Consider the following 21,281-nt stretch of genomic DNA (forward strand, 5'->3'; position numbering starts at 1 on the left):
CAGTACTTCTCAGTTCTTTTCTTTTACTACGAAATGTTACATGTTTGGCGAAAAAGTAAAAATGGGTAAGTCTTAGTTTTGAACAAACTTGGGGATCGAACACACGATTACAAGGATCGCTTCCAGAAGCAAGACCACCGAGGAGGTCTTTTCTTATTGCGTATACGGGTACTGGAAATTGTAACCATATCAAAGTTCAGAAATATTACTTTTATTTCAAATGTTCAAACACTTTCTCATTAACTGAACAACATATCTTTTTGTATATTTTGAATTGCTGATTTTCCATTCTAAAATGATAGCATTTGTTTACTTTTAGGAGACACATTAAAGGTACATATTCAGAACTTAATTACACCTGCCGATGATCGCTGTTTTCGAAATCTGGACACGAAACATGCTCACTGTCTAAAACAATTTTATGAAAATCAGCAAATGTGTCATACAATTCTCATTGGCAACATTGTCAGCGATGTTACTACTAATATAGATAATTTGTCAAAGCTTCTTCAAGAACCTGGCAAAGTAGCAGTTGAAACTTTAGGTGGTAATCATACAAGACATGCGCTACAATGTTTATTCGCAAGCCAAACCAAACCTATTAGCATGGTAACATGTCGGTTATACAACAAATTACCAGACGAGTTGGCGCTACAATTAGGATATGAACACAATGCATCTAATACAATAGGAAAACCGACAAGTTTTGTTGATTTAGTAAAGGTGTTTCGAAAAGAAGCAACAAAAATAGTAGGAGATACAGATATTAGCTGCATGCAAAATAGTGAAGTAAAGCAATGGAAAGATATTTTATGTACCATTCTAGGGATGGACAGAAAGGCGGAAGAATTTCATAACAAGTACAAAATTGTTTTAAAAATTGCAAAATCAAAGGATTCAGTATGGAGAAAATTTTTTGAATTCTGTTCCGCTTTCGAAATGAATGAAATTAGAAATACTCCAAGAGGATCTTTAAAGGTTACACAGTTGAGAGATTTTTCAATGCTTTCTAGTGATAACCAAATACATATTTTGGAAGAAACATTACAGACAAAAGACTGGAGAGTATTTAAGAGAGAAGTAGAAAGGTAAATAAATGCAAATCATGACGTGTGTACTGTAAAACAAATTCACTGCATTATATGATTTTCTTAAATGTTGATTTTATATTTGTAAATGAACGATACTTCCTTACTATTAATTGTTCATTTCTTGGTTTGTAAATTATGCTTCAAAAGGCATTCAGCAAACATTTACGTTATATCGGGAATGTTATTAAAAAAAAAAGAACCGTGACTTTCGTAATTTAATTCACAGTTTAAGGAAAAATTGGAGCATTTCATCGACCTCAGTAAGGAAATTCATTTGTAATATTATGATATTAAAAATAAATTATGAAAAAAGGAATGTACACACCAGTTTTCAAAGATTTATCACCTATAAAATTCTTCACGAAAACAAAACACAAAAAAATATCTAATAAACGCTTAGACAAGAATAAAGGAAATGTGCAGGCAATGTTATGAGAGACAGCAACCAAACGACACATATAAACTAAAACTATCTAGAGACAACACATAGCCTTACAAATATAGGCAGTCGCCATGCAATTTGTCAAGCTCTTAATTTTCCATTATATACATTTTGTGAATAAGTTACACAAAGACTACCAAAGATCTTTCGTTTTATCGAAATCACAAACAAAAAATGTATTTATGAAATGTCAATCGCAAATTCATCTCGTCAACCTTTTCGATAGGTCGTGTATTTGGTGGTTGATGTAGACTGCAGCCTTGTAATTTTGTAAACTTATGTTTTTTTTTGGTTTTTTCTTAATGTATAAAAAGTGCAATTTCATAGATCGCATCGATATTTTTGGTAATAAGCCCACCTTTCATTTAAAAAAAACCCCGGTATATTGAAATATTACAGAAAAAAGCTCGCACTGTACTTATATCAGTATTGAAGTTACTAACTTTGATGATATCACTGGATTTATTTTGTAGTGTTAGTTCAGATCGAAAGAAAACAACTGGGAAAACAAAAGCAGATCCGTCAGATGTTGACAGAAAGATTAATGAAAGGTACTTTAGCACTTTAAACGAACATACAGAATAAGTTTCATGCCTCCATTTATGACAATTTTTTTCTGAATTTTATCATTTCACGGGATTTCCAAATGTCATTGATTTATATGATTGCGTACTTTAATGTTTGAACATCATTTGGTGCATTTCCGAACGCGCATATAAATCATAAATCCCTACTGCATGGCTGGCGGCACAAAACTGCCATTTTGATTTGTTTTAGTTTACGATTTTATTCCAAAACTACCGTTTTTTAAATTTTAATGTTTTAATTTGTTGATGAAATTTTTTAATATTAAATACTAGACTCGCAAATTTCTGTTGCAAGCTGGTTTAACTGTAATAAGGGAATAGTTCACTTCTTCTTCATGGCAAGCATTTAAAATGTGTCTTTGCCGATTTGAATTTACCCATTAAATAATTGAGTAATTTTATTATATTTATCTAGTGAGTGTAAAATAAAACAACTGACTACCGAAAGAGAAAAATTGTCAACTACTTCATCAACATTAAAATCAAAGTTGACAGAAGAACAAAAGAAAACAAAGGACTTCGAGACATTGTTGAATCAAGAAAGGAAAAAATGCAGCGCACTTGAAATTAAATTACAGCAATTGAGGAGATCAGAGACTGAACTCAAAGTTGTCTTGGATAAGCAGATTGATAAAAATGAAAAATCTAGTAATCTGCTACAAGTTGAAAAAACAAAATACCAAACCCTGGAAGAAATGTACAATAAATTGGTAAGTTGAATATTCTGTTTTATAGGGCTGTAATAGCCCTTTAGACAAAACGCTTATTATTTTGTTGATGATATGTGGAATAATATTCTGAAACAGACTTACGATAGTTATAAGATCACATTAATGATGCATAAAGATTTGTTCAATTGACCATACAGTCTGCTGATCTTTATCTTGCATTACATAATTAATCAAACATATTTATCAGCTTAGAATAAATACGAGAGACAACAAAGAAAAATGGTTTATACAATAAACATCTTGCATGTTATGTACCTGTTTTAAACATAATAATAAAATAGTGCTTATTTAAATGTTCTCAATACGCAAACTCTGAAAACAATGATGTTTTTACAGGAAGAAGCAAAAGGTTGTTTAGAAAAGAAAGTTCAGGAATTTGAAGAATCTATTAGATGTCAACATACTGAAAAACACACAAGCCAAGTAAACTACTCTATTGTAAGTTTTATAACCTACGTATATATTTACCTAACAATAAAAAAAAATGTCCTTTAATTCTTTGTTAATTGTTTTTCATTTGTCTTTTTGGGGACTTGTATATAGCTGACTATGTGGTATGAGTTTTGCTAACGATGGTAGGCCGTGCGGTGACCTATAGCTGTTAATTTCTGTGTCATTTGGTATCATTGGCAATCATATCACCCATTCTTTTTTACAATAAGACATTTTTTGTTTGTTCAACAAATGATATTAACTTTGTTGATCTGAGTGTACGTAATTAACTTAAAATCGGGAAGATTTGTTGAGTTTCGTACACGTGTAGTTCTGCTTTCGTTGCAAGTTACAAAATAATTTTGACCCCTGTATTCATAATTTCTCTTTTTTGTATTTGGTCAGATTCTATTATTCATATGCATTTCCTTTACAAATGATTGATTTTCATTGGATAATTTTAGTTTTTCCTTTTTATTCTAGTTTATTGTAAATTTTAGTTCCAACGTGTGTATCGTCAAGTTTGTTGACTATTATGTATATCAGTCTAGTATGTCAAGTGTACGTTAAGTTTTTCAATATAGATTTGTATATTAAGTTTGTTTGCTGTTTATGACTACATATTACTGTAACTGTCTGTGACGTGCCATTGTCATTAGAACACTTTTCATAAAGTCTCTTAAAAAGATATACATAACATATTTTTATATATTTACAGGTATCTGATAGAGTCTCGACTCCAAAACAAAAACTGAAAAATGACTGCAGTGACACTTTAAACAAGAAGAAAAGAAGGATGAGTTCAAAGGTAAATAAAAGAATAAAAAAAAGGTGTACAAACAATTATAACAAAATCTCCAATTACAGAATAATTCTGGCTGTGACAGTATTGGCGTAAATAGACAGTGGGCAAATTTGAACATTCTGGACATTTCTGTCTCTCCAAGAATGTTTTCTATCCAGAGCAATTTTGAAAAAAAAGTTCTCAAAACTTGTGCTTTACTCCAAATCTTTTTGAGCCATGTGGGCCATATTAGTTGGCAGGTGGAATCATTAAATTTTTTAAAACAAAATATTCCAATGATGAGTATTGTCGAATTTAGATAAATCTGGCAATATAATTTCAGAGGGGAAGATTTGCTAAAAGGTTTACATATTACGACAATACATGTAGTACGCTTTTTTAACCTACTTTTAGGACGAGTTTAACTGCTAGATAGGTGGATCCCAGTCGGCCATGTCTTTAAACCTTGTCAATCTTTCTGGTCTAGACACGAAGAAATACACGGTGTGGTATAAACTCTATCATATGTTTTGTGCAGTTGTAAGATGCTTATTTTTCATTTATGTTATAGGAATTTGAAGTTGGTACGTCTGTTGAAGCATTTTGGTATCCAGACAAGTGTTGGTACACTGCAAAAATACTAATGAAGACAGGAAAAGGTAAGTACTGTTTTATTAAAACAAAATTTGGAGGACAAGTGTTATCAGATATTATATCAGACTGTACAAAATAATTCTGTCGTATAAAGAAATTAAAGTGGAAATGTTTGTACTCAATCAACACATGTACAAAATGTATGTAAGTTGAAAAATAATCATATTATTAAAATTCTCCAAATCATGGTAGCAATCCTGATGAAGCAATTCAACAAAAAAAGACTTGGCGTTTATTTTTACAGAACAGTACTTGTACTAAACTATCGTTTCGGTATATATTTATTTCAATAAATTGTTTTACTTATGAACTTTGTTTTAAATCTGTTTGCAAACTGAACGCCATGTATCAAATTTACTATAATATGGATTTTTTCCAAAGTACTACTTTTAGGCGTTGCATCGTCCTGAACATGTTTGTACTATTTTCCGATGGACGTACTTTTTAAGGCTTGTCACCACTACTTGATTGAAGTCAGTTACTCTTTACTAGTATCATTATAGTTTCAACATTCAAGCAAAATTAGACCACAATTTATTATTCATTAATACTCAGATCTTTTAAAAATAAATTGATTTTTTTTACAGGCTATGAAGTAAAGTACGATCTTGATAAATTTGTCAAAGATCTCCCTTTGAAATATGTAAGAGCAGAAAAGATATCTACAGCATAGACAGATTTGCTGAAACAAAGGAGAATGTCCATCATTGGAGGATAACTATGATGCTAGCCAAAGAGGAGAAATATTTGACGAACATGTGTTTTTTTATAATTATTATTGTTGTCCCTATAGAAATAATATAAAAGAAAATGTTGTAGATATTGCGTAGTTGTTAATAATTGTCATAGAAATAATCATATAGCTACTCTGCGTAAGGAAGTACAGCAGTCACTGTGACAAATTTGTGGATTTCTTTATCATTTACTTTAACACCAGAAATTTGCGAAAAAAAAGAAAGCAATAGAATATACCAATAATAAACGTTTAACTTTTGATTCATTAAGCTTATTAATTGCATTTTAAGTTGGGTAGTGATGTTTAATGGATAAATGCTAGTTAATATCATTGACTTTAAGTTTTCTACCATTTTAGGTGAAGCGAATTAGTATCTACAACGTATATTTCAATATTAAAGACAGATACACCCGGTTCACAAAATCGTTAGAAAAATAAATCTAATTTCAAATAAAGTGTTCCAAAGTAATATGCAATTTCACTGTAATCAATTAATATAGATCTAAAAACAGAAACATTTATATGAAATTCATCTTTCAATAAATACTTCGACTTGTATGGTACACGTTTTTCTTTACCAGAAATATGCATCATTTCGGGGCTTTTTATTGTTGAAGGTTCGGTAAGGATTTTGCTCTTTTTAAAAGGCCGTATGTCACAGAAAACCTATAGCTTTTTTATGTCATTTGGTCCCTTGCGGAGAGTATTCTCACTCGCAATCATAACACATCTTCTTATTGAATATTTGAAAACAAAATGTTACCGGTTGATTATGTATATATACTGTATGTAACTTTTTAGTCTATGAACAATTGTGATTAGAGTAACATTTTCACGTTGTTCTTGGTCTAAGAACCAAAAAGCAATATACGCATTATATTTTACATTCAATTTTGTTCTTGGTCTAAGAACCAAAAAGTGTTATACGCATTATATTTTACATTCAATTTTGTTCTTGGTCTAAGAACCAGAAAAATAAGATTGATACTATTTTATTTGATATCATTCATTTAGTTGGTCTTTAGACCAAAATCTGTTGGACAATAGCGCTATCATCTGCATGAATGTAACATTTTATTGTTTAAATTAATTAAATATAAACAACTTAGAACTGACGCCTAATGTCTAAAGTGTTTCTGTTTTTGGTCTCAAGACCAGACTTCTTCAAGCATAAACAGTTTTACGCAAGTAAATACAAATAACAGTTCGTTGTGTTGTTTTGAAATGATGGGTTCATGCATGGATTCAGCCATACCAGATTTATTCAAATTGAGAACTAACCCGATATTTTTTATATTCTGGTCCAATGACCAAAATATGTATACATCGATCTAAAATTATTCCAATTCTGTAAGACAAAACTGTTATAATTTATCAAAAAATAATTGGGGGAAATTTCAATGTCACTGCTAGTGATATATCAATGGTATGGGTGTTATAATTTTCAAAATTATTCAAACTTTGCAATGAAGTCAGTTATATATGTCGATCTGCATTGGTATTTTAACTAGTACATGCAAGTATAATGGTTGACATGTATCAAAGAGGAAAAGAATGCATTTTCCCTTTTAGAAATGGATTCAGTTACTATTAGTTATTACTTTATGATATGGTACAAAAATCAACCCAAAACATCGATTCCGTTTGGCCCCAGATGACTTTTAAAATGTTTTTATCCTTTGAAAAAAAAGCTCCAGATTATCTCCCTTTGGAGAAAAAATGACATTGTTTGGCATTAAATTTGAAATATCTTTTTTAACTCATCGGTGACCTATTTTTTTTTTTTTTTATTATTGTTTTAAATAAGCTGTAAATAAACTAAATAATTGTAAAATTTAAGCGATTTCTGTAATTAGGTTATTTTTTTATTTCGATATTACCTCTATTCTAGCTCCTATTAGTTCAACAAAAAAAAGAACATTAACAAAAATGAATGCTTCTTCCGGAGGCAGATTGTGAGCTTAAATGAACAGTTACCCCATTTTTTTATTTCATTTTTCTTTAAAGTATATGATAAAGTTCATTTATAAAACAAGAATGTGTTCATAGTACACGGATGCCCCACTCGCACTATCATTTTCTATGTTCAGTGGACCATGAAATTGGGGTCACAACTTTAATTTGGAGTTATAATTAGAAAGATCATATCATAGGGAACATGTGTACTAAGTTTCAAGTTGATGTAACTTTTACTTCATCAAAAACTACCTTGACCAAAAACTTTAAACTGAACTTCGCACTATCATTTTCTATGTTCAGTGGACCATGAAATTGGTGTCAAAACTATAAATTGGCATTAACATTCGAAAGATCATATCATGGGGAACATGTGTACTAAGTTTCAAGTTGATTGGACTTCAACTTCTTCAAAAACTACCTTGACCAAAAACTTTAATCTGAAGCGAACGGACGCACAGACGGACGAACGAACGGAAGAACGAAGGCACAGACCAGAAAACATAATGCCCCTCTACTATCGTATGTGGAGCATAAAAATATAGCGAAATCCTATGTTAGACAAAAAAATAGATTTATACCCAGGAGCCCCCTTAAGTTATAAATATTATGTATATTTTCATATTCCACCAAAGACTTTGAGACCCGCAATGCAACAATGAAGACATGCCATATCAGTATTTTAACGCACACCACTCATATTAAAAGGAAACAGTAGGCCTCTGTTGAATCCAATGTCACTTCAGTTGTCCTTGCGCTTCATTTCAAAACTTATTCAAATTATACCATGTTTTTAATCTTTTTGCATTTTTTAGAAAAGACAAAGGAAAAAATAGAACAAACTATCCTAATTAATGTTATATAATTGTAACTAAATATTTTTTTCTTTCTAACTCACCTCTAACGCATACACGCAAATCAGATTTCAAATGACTGTCCTAAAAACTTCCTGTAGCACTTTCAGAACCTGGTTTTACAGGAACAATAAATATATATTGAACAATTCCACTTAAAAAGTTCAGTTAACAATTATGTTTAGTAATTAAATAATTTCCTTATGATAATATTTTATCATATAATTCTGCGAAAATGCCCAACATTTATTTTCCAAACAACTATTATAATATACTCTTCCGTTATTCATCTACCTAATCATTGACCAATATTATATCATTTAACATTTGGAATACACATGCACATAAAAGTTAGAAAATTTGGAATGATTGCAATGAAACAAATATCTACCAGAGACAAAATGTCGGAGATGTAAGCACATATACGACCTTCAACGATGAGCAACATAGTAATCTTTTATTCCTTATTCATTACTAAATCAATCCGCAAATAAAAAAGTCAATTCAAATAAATTAGTCATCGTTATATATTTTAGTATGAGCGCATAGTACTGCTTGTTTTATCCTATAAGTAAGAAAGTAGATGTTAGATGCTTCTATCTTATTTCTATATAACAGGAAGTATAATTCTGATATATTTTATCCCTAAAGTTTCATTTCTGTTTTACTTGTAGTAACGTTTCGTTTACAAATAGCATTTTCAAATTAACCATCCTTTCAAAAGTAAAACTGTAATTGAAATTTACAAAATGTATGTCGGATACAATGGCAGATGACGCTTAGCAGTTTAAAAGAACTGACAGAAGTATAAACACTCAGAGTATATGGTTGATTGAATGTTGGTTGCTTAACATCAAGTGACAAATATTTCTTGCATGTTGAGGACGAGAAGAAATGAACAATGATTAATGTACAATAAGTAAGTTCTATCATGGAGGCCATCCGTGATGAAGGTCTAGGAAATTTGAACTGCCCCTGGAAAATGAGGATACATTAAATAGGAATAGAAATATTGACCTTGTGAATCTACAGACCATCTAAAAGTTGTTGAAATGGTTCTTAATGTGCAGAGAATTTGTTACCGTGACTGAGAAATCGGGTCCAGATGACATATTTTCATTTTGTTTTTGCATTTATTAAATGCTACTAAGTAAACGTGATTACCATGAATATACAAAATTTTAAGATGATGTCTCAACTGGTTTTGAATAGTTATCAAAGGTACAAGGCATATAATTTGATACGCTTGATGTGCGTTTCGTCTACATACGACTAATGAGTGACGCTCAGATTGTAAAGACGTAGGATAATCGGTTTGTCAGTTGGCCAACATTCATAGAAACACAAGTAAAAAATAATATTTTACTAAAACTAAACTGAACAAAATCAAACAAAACTAAACATAAATATATAACATGCAAATGAATATAAATAAACAAAATAAACACGACTGAAATGTTCGATTGTATAAATTGAAACCAATCAGAAAAATGTTTCATCACATCTACGACTACATACTCTGTTTGCAGTTAAGATCTAGGACGTTGCTTCGAACATCAAATACTTCAGATTGAATTATTCTAAACTTTCACTTTCACTATTTAATATTGACTTGTATACAATTGTAACATCAATAAGATGTATGGATCATCATATATTTACTTATTAAATCCTGTATTACATATAATAAACAGAAATCAGACTATTTTTCATGTGATATTGGTGTAAACATTTACCTGAAACTTTTTATTCTGATATATGCAGACGATACGGTTATAATGTCTGAATCAAAAGAAGACTTACAAAACATATTTAACAAATTTGGAAAGTACTGTAACAGTGTAATATATAGACTGAGACTGAAGGTAAATGTTAACAAAACCAAAGTCATGGTATTTTCCAGGGAAAGGCCTTGTGCAGATTTTATTTTTTTCTTAAATGGGGCAGATATAGATATAGTTCATGAACTTAACTATCTTGGTATACTATTTAGCAGGACTAGCAAATTTTAGTAAAGCAATAATAAAGCAAGCAGAGAAGACAAAAAAAGCAATGAACGAGGTTTTAAAAAGAGGTCGCATTCATAATTTAGCAATTGAATGTCAAATAGAACTGTTTAATAAAATGGTAAAGCCCATTCTTTTGTAGGTGACATCCCATTAGTCCGACAACCATTATTCCGACAGCCCATTACTCCGACAGCCCACTATTCCGACAACCCATAACTCCGACAGCCCATTATTCCGACAATGATTTTTTCATATGTGTATGGGTAATTTTTCTCTAAAAAGACCAACTCCGTTCTCTGTATTATTTGTGATTGTCCGTGTTGACCCCAATTATTCTTTCCATGCGGGATATAAGTCCCAGTATATTGGAGTTGATACACATGCTTATTGCAACTGCTCAGTCCTTACCCTGGTCCCTCTTTCGTTTTACGTGTCTGGGTATTTTATTTTTCTTTACATTTCGCCGTTTGTGTGTCCACTGTCAGCCTGTGCTGTTCTAGTTCGCTGTGTTTTTTGTGTGTCTTGATCTACCTTCTTTCACTAGATCGTCGGTTACCCCCTTTTCGCGTATCAGGGGAGTGAGGTTTCATCACTATAAACTACATAAAGAAATATATCGGAGTTGGATAACACTACCCGCCCTCCTTGGTCGCAACACTTTCTACCCTTTGTATCACTCATCTGATGTTTATTTAAATTAATTTTGTCACAGAAATAAGGGACTAATATAGCGTCAGTCAAATTGAGAAAAACAAAGAGACAAATACATACCCAGATCCTTAAAAAATAAGATGACAAATAGGACGAAATATGTTCTCAGAAAAGATTAGCAATTCCAATTATGAATACGGTATCATGTTCGGGAATGTGAATCCACGAAATACGGAGACAGTATATAGCACTTCCAATAGCGACTGATCAGACATAGTCTTACAGGTAAAATCTAGAAAAATATGCCTCTTTTGTAATGGTTGAAGGAAGTGCAGGACTGATGATTTACAACAAAACTTATTCCGAAAAACAAATATGACAGACATGAACATTTCGACAACTTCTATTTTTAAAAATATTCATCGGGTCGGTGACTGTTTATGACATAGAAATATAAAAGCAAATAACAACTAGTAAGAAATCTAGGACAGTGTGTGACATTCTTGTCCTGTTTGCAATTGTGTCTTTCTCAAATTGTCTAATTGTAAAAACTTACTACATTATGTGTTTTGTGGCAAACTTGACACCTATTTTTCATTTAAAGATTGTCTTCAAGGAGAAAAATATTTAGATATCATTGATTTTAAGAAAGGAAGTTCATATGTTAATTAAGAATCGGTGCTCACCCATTACATTAAGAATTGAAAATGTCAATTTAAAAAAATCGTAATGTACAGCTGATAAAGTTGAGGATGAACGTCATTTTTCAATCGAATGCTCACATTGTCAAAATTTGAGGGATGAACTCTTTCAGCATATTCAGTCTAGCACATGTCAGAACTTTGAAAGATAAATATGAAAAAACTTCGATGTAAACACAAGAAAACTTTACTATTATAGGGGGGAAAATGATGATTACATTGTTAGTTCTTTTGAATTATGTAGTACATGGTTTGATACTGACTGTTATTTGATATCAATGTGCTAGTTGGGTTTTTTTTTCTATTTATTTTTTTTGGGGTCCGATTGTGACTGAGGCTTACGGTGTTATAAAGATAATTATACCATATTACTATGATATTAGTTTTATAAAGTCTAAATGTTGACCCAATCATTATACCGCCGCTTCGCAAAAGTGGGAATATACTGTTTTACCTCTGTCTGTCCGTCCGTCCATCCCATGGATATTTTCGTTGCATCTTTTTCATGAAGACATTGCAAGAATTTCTGAAAGGTTTATTGAAGTCGGCTATATCGTGTGATACGTTTTCAGATTCATTACTCAACAAATTCCTGTTTACCGAACACTTTTCACATGACAGCCAAGTTGAAATTTGTCGTCACATTTTTTGCAAGAACTACAATACAATGATTTCTGAAATTTGGTTTCAAGGTTTATATAAGTAAGGTATTCGGTGTGAGGCTTTTTCAGATTCACAACTCAACAACGAAGTATTTGTGCGGGAGCATCATCAGTAGCGCGCACCATCACTGGTTGTTTTTTATTTATATGCTGTTTATATACCCTTTAATTTGGAAAATGAAATAATATTTTCTGTTCTAGTCTATATACAAATTTCGAATTGAGTGTATAGAAAGTATTCGAACTACCTCAGCCTTATGTTATATATACGGAGTTATTTGTTAAAATATATTATTACATATTTAAACGTAATAATACAGACAGACAAGTTTTATTTTACCCTGATACCCTAATAATTGACTTGATAAGTGTCGGACTAATGGGTTGTCGGAGTATTGGGCTGTCGGAACAATGGGTTGTCGGAGTATTGGGCTGTCGGAGCAATGGTTGTCGGACTATTGGGTTGTCGGACTAATGGTTTGTCGGACCAATGGGCTGTCGGACTTATGACCTGTAACCCTTTTGTATGGGTCAGGAGTATGGGGATTTTGTAAAAATATTCAATGTATTGAAAGGGTACAATTACGATTTGGTAAATTGTTACTTAAGTTAAAATTATCCATCCCAAACTATATGATTTATGACGAACTTGGCATTTTCCTGTTCAACTAGATATCAAACTAAAAATGATTGCATTTTGGACACGACTTTTATCTGGAAAGGATTAAAACTGTCTTATTTGGCTTTTCAATTATTATACAAATTGTCGGTCGACAATCATTTTGAATCGCCATGGTTAAAGTTTTTAAGAAAAGTTTTTGATGATTCTGACTTTTTCTATATTTGGACAACTTAGATTGGCTTATCCCTTCGATAGAGATGCGCCTACATTTCCTTTAAAATACATTAAAGTGATTATATTACATTATTGTTAAGCATTTTCTGTATAAATAAAATATCTGAAAAACTATAAACAATGTTTTATAAATTATCATTTCATAACATATGGTAAATAATTGTTTAAACATAAAACAACTTTAATTGTATTGTAAATTAATCTTTAACTTTAAAATCATTACAACTTATTCTATGAAAACGCTGAGTTATGTCCCTTGGGAGTATTAATTCCAACAAAAGTCCTTGCAAACAGTAGAAAATGATAAACTAAATTTGCCAGAGAAACTACGAAATGAAGCACTATTGGAATATTTGCTGCATGAATTGAAAAGAATGTAAACAATTCTTTACACGGGAGATATTTTAATTTAGTTTCAACGGGGCTCTTTTTTCTTAGATTGACAGTTTTAACACTGTAAATGCTTCAACTATGACTAGATATTGCCTCACTCCATAAACAGTACAAACTTAACCAGAACATTTCCCATTTTAATAGATTATAGCTGGGGAAATACGCAGGTGAAAATATTTCAACAAAATTTCAACAAAAAATATGTGTCGCGACTTGAATTATGGTGTTTCCAATTGAATTAATCATTGCGAAAGGTGAAAACAAAAATAAAAGAACTATAGTTTGATGCATTTAATTCATTATAGTTAATATTGAAATCCTAGAATAAAGACTTATATTAGTACCCACCAGTTTGACTAATTATGATGAATCAGAACTTTTCTCAACACAGTAGTGTTCTCAGTGAAAAATTTCTATTTCTATTCTCTGTAATAAATTAAATATAATTAACTAATCAAAAGCTTGAAACTGGTATAACATAACTGAAGTCAGTTTTCTTTTGATTTCCCTTCCTATTTTCAGTAAAGGGGAAAAGGTACTATTTATTCTGTCATATGCGGCAATGCAAACATATTATAAATGTACCACTTTATATAATTAAAACCTGGATGAAATAGTTATAAGTGATGTTAGTACTTTATCACTTTGTTTTAAAATTTAGTATCATGACCAACTTCCAACGGAGCTTGTTTATGTTATCAATGCCTACCGTCATTTTACACCAAATTTATGAAATTTTGAAAGTTTTTTCGAATAATTCTCTATTAAATATTTCAAAAGGTTTCAAAATTTATATTGTAAATATGCACACTGCAGTTATACATAGATACATAAACAAATATAGTGTACTCTTACATCCAATCACAGCACTCCTTAGTTGACTTCCTTAAGAAAAATAATTTAAATATCTGTGTTTGAGTTGAAATACCAACTCTGATATACATGTTTTATTGAATGTTGTGCATTTAAGTTAAAAAAAAATACCATGTTTCCATATGTATGTTTTATTTTTTTTTCAGCGGAACCAGGACTTTTTTTTCATTAATTGAAGCGGGACAAGAACTTTTTTATAATAAGTTTTTTTTAAATAGTTGCTGTACACCGGCCCCACCCTCAGATTACTATTGTATAGTCCCTAAGAACTGTCAAACGTCAGAAAGAAATACAATGAAGATGGAGTCAAACGCACCTGCCACGAACGCACGAATTTCAGGGTCAACAGGTTAGTGATAATCAGTATTTCATCAACTCCTCAACGTAGTATTGGAATTTTAACTTCTAATACGTTGGCCTATCTTCTTGTTTCAAGGAAAAATAATCGACACTCCTTCTTTCTTCTTTTCGACAAATGCCTAAAAGAAGCAATAAATAACTGAATTTTTGTAAAATAAATACATCACATGTAACTCGTTTTAACAAATATTTTACTTCAGTATGTTTTGTAAATGAAGTTACAAAAATTACAGATACTCTCTCGGAAAGAACCTTCACATGCTTTATGATTTAACTTCAAGATAATTTGTCGAAATATTTTAAAAGAGGGATGAAAGATACCAGAGGGACAGTCAAACTAATAAATAAAAAATAAATAAACAACGCCTGGCTAAAAATGAAAGAAGACAAACAGACAAAAGAACAAATGACACATCATAGAAAACTAAAGAATAAGCAACACGAACTCCACCAAAAACTAAGGGTGATCTCAGGTGCTCCGGCAGAGTAAGAAGATCATGCTCCACATGTGGCACCCGTCGTGTTGTTTATGTTATAACAAATCCGGTAAATAGTCTAATTCGGTAGGTCACCTTCATGAATGGGAAGGAGATTGTAGTTACGACATATGGAACATATCCGATATCATTTGTGAAACGGTAATTGTATAACGGTCAACCAACTCGTGATGGCGTCCATAAAAGGAGTAGGTTCAGTAAGACCTCTTTTTGGCCCCAAAATATAGCAGTTTTACAAAATTGTTAAAATGTAAACTTTTAGTTATTTATTGGATAGTAGAATGGTTCTGCTACATAAATATGGGCTGTTTTTGACAATACAATGCACATAATTTATATTGGGTACGAGCAACATTAATTCAAGCTAAATTACTGAAATCTTCACAATTCCAGCATTTTTGTAAAATTTTAGACGGGTTCCGTGTAAAACGAAAGTGGCCGCATTCGTGTTCATCCAATATATTGAAATGGAAGTTGTAATTGATGATAATACATAACATATATAAAGATTAAGGATGAACACGGATGCGGCCAATTTCATTTTTGACAAAAACCATCTGAAAAGTGACATATTTTTGCATATTTGGTAGATTTTTCATATTTGAGCTTGAATCGGATCGTTTAAAATGACTAAATAAGTAAAAATCTTTCACATAAATTAATTTAATCAAATGAAATAGACACTTAAGTGTTTAAAAAGTGGTCAAAATCTTTCGTCAGATGAAACTGAAGTTTGAGGCCAAAATCGGTCCTTACCGGACCTACTCCTTTACGCAGTGATGATTTCGACTTCACCATTTGGAACTTCCTTGTGAGCAGCAACCCCCTATCAAGACAATCATGATAGGAAATACAAGCACGGGAATATCGTATCAATTCGGAGATATATACCCCGTATGCAGGTGTTGCTGGAATGTTGCTACTTAGAAATGGAAAGTTCACAATTGCAAAGCTGAACTTATCTTTTTTGTCGTAAACTTTTCTTTTCAAACGACCCTCATTGTCAGTTTATATATGTTAGTCAAGATATGAGGCCGACCTAACTGCATCTGTTGTGGTTTTGGTATAATCTAATCATTTATAAACTTAAAAAACTGATCATTTTCACTTTTTTCCACACTTTTATTTTGCTTTAATATATTGTTTGCGATAATGATCGCCCGGTATAAAAATAAATATATTATCCAACGCACGTATAATGTTTTGACCATGTTGAATACTCTAGACCTTCAAACCTCGTCATTTCCAATCATTGGTAATGACCATCTTAACAAAAAATATTCAAATTTTTATCTCAAATGAGAAATTTAAAGTTAATGAGTTCTTATTCTCATTTGAATTCTTACCTTTTTTCTTCTTTTTGAACAGATAAACAAGAAACACACTAACAACAAATGAGATAATAATCGCACACCCAATAGGTACAATTAATTTCCAAGAGACATGCCGATCTGAAACAATTGATAATAATAATTATAACAAGTATGATAATCTTTTTTTTTAAATACAGTTATTCCATTGGATTATGAGAGAAATGTGTTTTTGGTTTGGTTTTTTCTTGTATTTTACATGAATAAAGCTTGACCAATCGTCTATTATTCAAAACTAAAAGTATACATATAGTAGAAGTGAACAATATAACATTATTTGAAAAGAGTGAAATGTCTTGCAAAAACGTCCGAGGGCCAAATTACCCTTTTTAATTATTTGAATTCTCAGGATAGTGAATTCAAAAGTTTTAACCACTTATACATTGATTTTAATAATTCCGTATTAGATTTATGCTATTTGGTGTGTTCTGTGTTTAGGAACAACTTGAATTTGGTTCGATTGTCAATCTATTTCTAATTGAGCATTTATAATGTACATGTATTGATTTGAAAGACGATACATTGTTTGCTCCTTTAACCGTGTTTCCATCGACCGATGTTTTAAAAAGCAGAAACAAATATTACCTAAAAAATAAATATATTCCCGCAAGTGTCGGTAAGCACATTAGACATTCAACAAAGCATAACAAAGATCTTCTTCTAACAGCTAATTGTATAAACGAAATAACACAATGATATAAGATTTGTTTAGAAATTGTGTCCCATCTTTCAAATTGTTTCTCTCAGTGTGTGGCAATATCGATACTCTCTAATAGGCGATGATTATAAAGTTTGACTGGCTTGGTATTAAAACTTATTGGTTTCCTTCAATTATTCAATCAATTATATAGCTTAAAAATGTTTGCATACCTGTACAACAGTTATAAGTTCTGTTTAATACTTCAACTTTCATTTTGCCAAAAAAACAAAATGCTTGTATGACACCAGAGCAGCTATGATCCTTCAATATATATCTACTCTTGTCTTGTGTTAGGTACTGAGGACCTGTTATATTTGTATGTACTATACGGTTTTGCTTTTTAAAATTATTCTGAAATAAAACATTCATTTGGAATCATCTATTATCACAGGAAAAATGTTTCTTTTGTTAAACTATTTAACGAATCATTATGTTTTTGTTAGCAATGATATACATAGCATTATTTTACATACATTTGAAAGTCCAGGTAAAGCATTACAAACAAGAATGTGTCCCCAGTACACGGATGTCCCACTCGCACTATCATTTTCTATGATCAGTGGACCGTGAAATTTGGGTAAAAACTCTAATTAAAATTAAAATTAGAAAGATCATATCATAAGGAACATGTGTACTAAGTTTCAAGTTAAGTGGACTTCAACTTCATCAAAAACAACCTTGACCAATTTAAAACTTTAACCTGAAGCGGGACAACGGTCGGACGAACGAACGAACGAACAGACGGACAAACGGACCCACAGACCAGAAAACAAAATGCCCCTCTACTATCATAGGGGGGGGGGGCATAAAAATGAAAGCTGAAGAGATTGTCATGACTACGCTTGACAGTAAAGATTAACCAGAAACTTAGAGTTAGATCGATTATTCAAAGACTAATTGATTCATTAAAAATGAGATGAACACGATTTGTTTTTCATAACTCACTAGTTATAAACGCTTTCAAAATATGATTTTGTGATCATTAACGATATCGGTGCGTGTTGTGTCCATAAGATTTTTCAGTTCTCAACTCTTGTACACTGTACAAAACCCATCCTTACTTTCAAATGACATCCTCTCATTGCAAATTATTATGCAATATTACAGATAAACAGAGAAGATAGATGATTTAATGAGATCTGTTAGCATTAAACTGTTACGTTCGTGTTTTTTCAAGTTGAAAAAATGTTGAAAACAAATTTTCACTACAAAAATGTCGAATTTAGTGTTGTTATACATAAAAAGGCATTGTCCATCTTGTAAAGAAGTAGTTGTCTTTTTTTTCCGTTAATACCCATATATCAAAACCACATATTATTCTCATAATAATAATAACAATAATAGTAAAGTGCAATACCACACGACAGAGTCGATGGCTTGTTTAATTACCATGATTTAATATATCTCATGTACATAATATACACATCTTTATAATGTCCTCGTACAAATATGTAAATAGTTCATTCAGTGAACCCACACATGTAAAGCAAAACAATCTCTTAATGCATGATACAAAATCTATGAAAACCGTAGTACTTTGTATTAAAAAATAAACGTGACCGATCGAATGGACCCTGTCATGTCGAATGATTTAACCGCCAAATAAGATGTAACACATAACATAAAAATGCCACCTATGGGCAGACAATTCAGAAGAAAATAATGTCATTCTAATTCTTAAATTCAACCGATTGAAATTATATTTATTAACTTTTATTATAAACACTCACAACGATAAATGAAAACAATTTCAATGAGCTAAACACATAACAATACAGGCCTAGTGGTACGTACTTGATATTAAAAAGTCCTATGAAACCTCAAATAAAAAAAGATGCATATGTTTCTTATAACAAAATGGATAGTTTTCATTATTAAACTTAGGTAAATATATTTTTTTTTCTGAAGAACATTCTTTAATTTGCAATATTTAGAAGAAGATTACTTTTCTTAATTGCTTACTTCCGGGAATCAACTCGCCGACATATTTTCCGCATGCAAGTGACCTAAGCGTGACCCTCTCGTAAAAATGCAAGGATCGCAATACGCATGGATCTGTCATTGAAATAAAGTTTTATCTGATTGTCCATGTTTTACAAGTGCTCAATATCCATGTTTTACAAGTGCTCAATATCCATGCTTCTTTGTTGATTGTATACTATAAAGTGACAATTGGTAAACTACCTCTTCAATGAGCTACCATATTTTCAGAACATAACAGACAGAGAGAGAAAAAGATGACGAATATATAATATGTTTGAGTAAATAATGATAAAATCGTGGACAGAAAACTAGGTTTATAATATATACATGCATTGATTCACTCGGAAATGGAACAAAGTTGGTGCAACAAACACTGTTTACCGTTATATTGGCGTAACACAAAGGTGTTGGAAAGGTCTCTTGCATCTCCACTTCCAATTCAAGATGGTCTTTTGAGCATAACATATGAACAACTATATTTTCCTTTGATTGATTACCTAGAACAAGTATTGATAAATTTATGATGATATGAGTTGAAGAAATCTGACAACTATATATTCATTTACAATGTTAAAGATCAACAGTTTTTTTTCAATGTGAATTTCATCTGGTACATCGGATTAATCAGAAACGTCTGATAAAAACAATACAATACAAAACATTTATTAAATACCTTGACTATATTTTAAATATTGTTTTTTTTTATCTTGTCTTGACGATATATACGTAAATAGACGGTATTACCTAGAGAAGGTGATATTGTGGTCTTTTACTTTTTTAACCATGGCGTTTTCGATTTGTTTTCTACTTATGATTTTGAATGCCCTCTTGTTTCTTGCGCCTCTCTATTTGTGCTCTTATTTATCCAGCTGTTTCCTTAATGAATATAATACAGACGATATATACCTCTATAGTAGAACGAAAAAAGGCTAGACATTTGGTTGATATGTAGATATATTCTACCAGATATATCGTTCTATAATCAATTCATCATATATACCAGAATTAAAATTGAGTATGCCAGACGTGCGAGTTGCATTTGTTTTACGTATAAATAGACTCAATGGTGACGCTTAAAACCAAAATCAAAAGGCAAGAATAAAGTACAAATTCAAGACAGTTTTAGACCCAAATTCCTAACTACAGCTTAGCAGGTATATTTTTATGGCAAAACATCCTTAGATTTTTTTTGGGGGGGGGGGAATCGAATTGTCACATATATCCCTAACATACAGAAACCTGTTTATCACAATAACACTTCAGTTTTCATCTAGAAACACCTCTGTTCAGAACTAGATAATATTACTTAATGTATATTTTGCATTCTAAATACAAAAATATAATATATTTCTAGTTATTGAAGTTTGGCCACCATAATGAAAAAAATGATTTCCAAGCGCATGTTGTTTTTTTCTTTCTTGTATATTAGTACGACTAAGACATAAGTTTAAGAAAGAAATAAAATTTCAATTATTAAGACATCAAAAAAATCCATAACATTAAAGCTAAACCCGTGAAAGGTCAATTTTGAGGGATATGGTAACTCCACGTTCACAAAGCGTAATTCGACCTTTTAGGAACTGATTCACAAACATTTGTATAATTCAGATATGCTAGCATCGACTTCAAAACATTTGGTACTTTGCAGATTATACCCACAGAAAATATTATTAAAAAGAATATGTGGTATGATTGCTAATGAGACAACTCAACGAGAGACCAAACTGACACAGAAATTAACAATTAAAGGTGACGACACGGTCAATGAACAAATCACACACCACATAGTCGGCTAACAAAGGCCCCGAAATGACAATGTAAAACAATTCAAACAAGAAAACTAACGGCCTTATTTATTTAAAAACATATGAACAAAAATCAAATATGTAACAAATAAACAAACGACAACCACTGAATTACAGTCTCCTGATTTGGGACAGACACATAAATACATTATAT

General features: G+C 31.3%; 1 protein-coding gene and 2 long non-coding RNA genes across 3 annotated transcripts; 2 read left to right on the plus strand and 1 right to left on the minus strand.

Moving 5' to 3' along the window:
• The first annotated feature begins 931 nt into the window (after positions 1 to 931).
• Positions 932 to 2,825, plus strand: LOC143074637 (uncharacterized). The gene is made up of 3 exons (XR_012977983.1): positions 932 to 1,088; positions 2,007 to 2,084; positions 2,536 to 2,825. It is a non-coding gene; the product is annotated as an uncharacterized LOC143074637 (long non-coding RNA).
• A 347-nt stretch (positions 2,826 to 3,172) lies between these two features.
• LOC143074103 (uncharacterized) lies at positions 3,173 to 5,394 on the plus strand. Its single transcript, XM_076249651.1, has 4 exons — positions 3,173 to 3,289; positions 4,002 to 4,091; positions 4,639 to 4,726; positions 5,309 to 5,394. Exons 1-4 carry the CDS (start codon positions 3,173 to 3,175, stop codon positions 5,392 to 5,394), a joined length of 381 nt encoding a protein of 126 aa, XP_076105766.1.
• A 4,327-nt stretch (positions 5,395 to 9,721) lies between these two features.
• On the minus strand, positions 9,722 to 19,819 carry LOC143076229 (uncharacterized). The gene is made up of 4 exons (XR_012978572.1): positions 19,704 to 19,819; positions 17,510 to 17,690; positions 16,616 to 16,720; positions 9,722 to 14,891 (listed from the first exon to the last, which is right to left on the minus strand). It is a non-coding gene; the product is annotated as an uncharacterized LOC143076229 (long non-coding RNA).
• Positions 19,820 to 21,281: the final 1,462 nt, after the last annotated feature.

The sequence above is a fragment of the Mytilus galloprovincialis genome, chromosome 5, assembly GCF_965363235.1.
Source record: "Mytilus galloprovincialis chromosome 5, xbMytGall1.hap1.1, whole genome shotgun sequence".
NCBI lineage: Eukaryota > Metazoa > Mollusca > Bivalvia > Mytilida > Mytilidae > Mytilus > Mytilus galloprovincialis.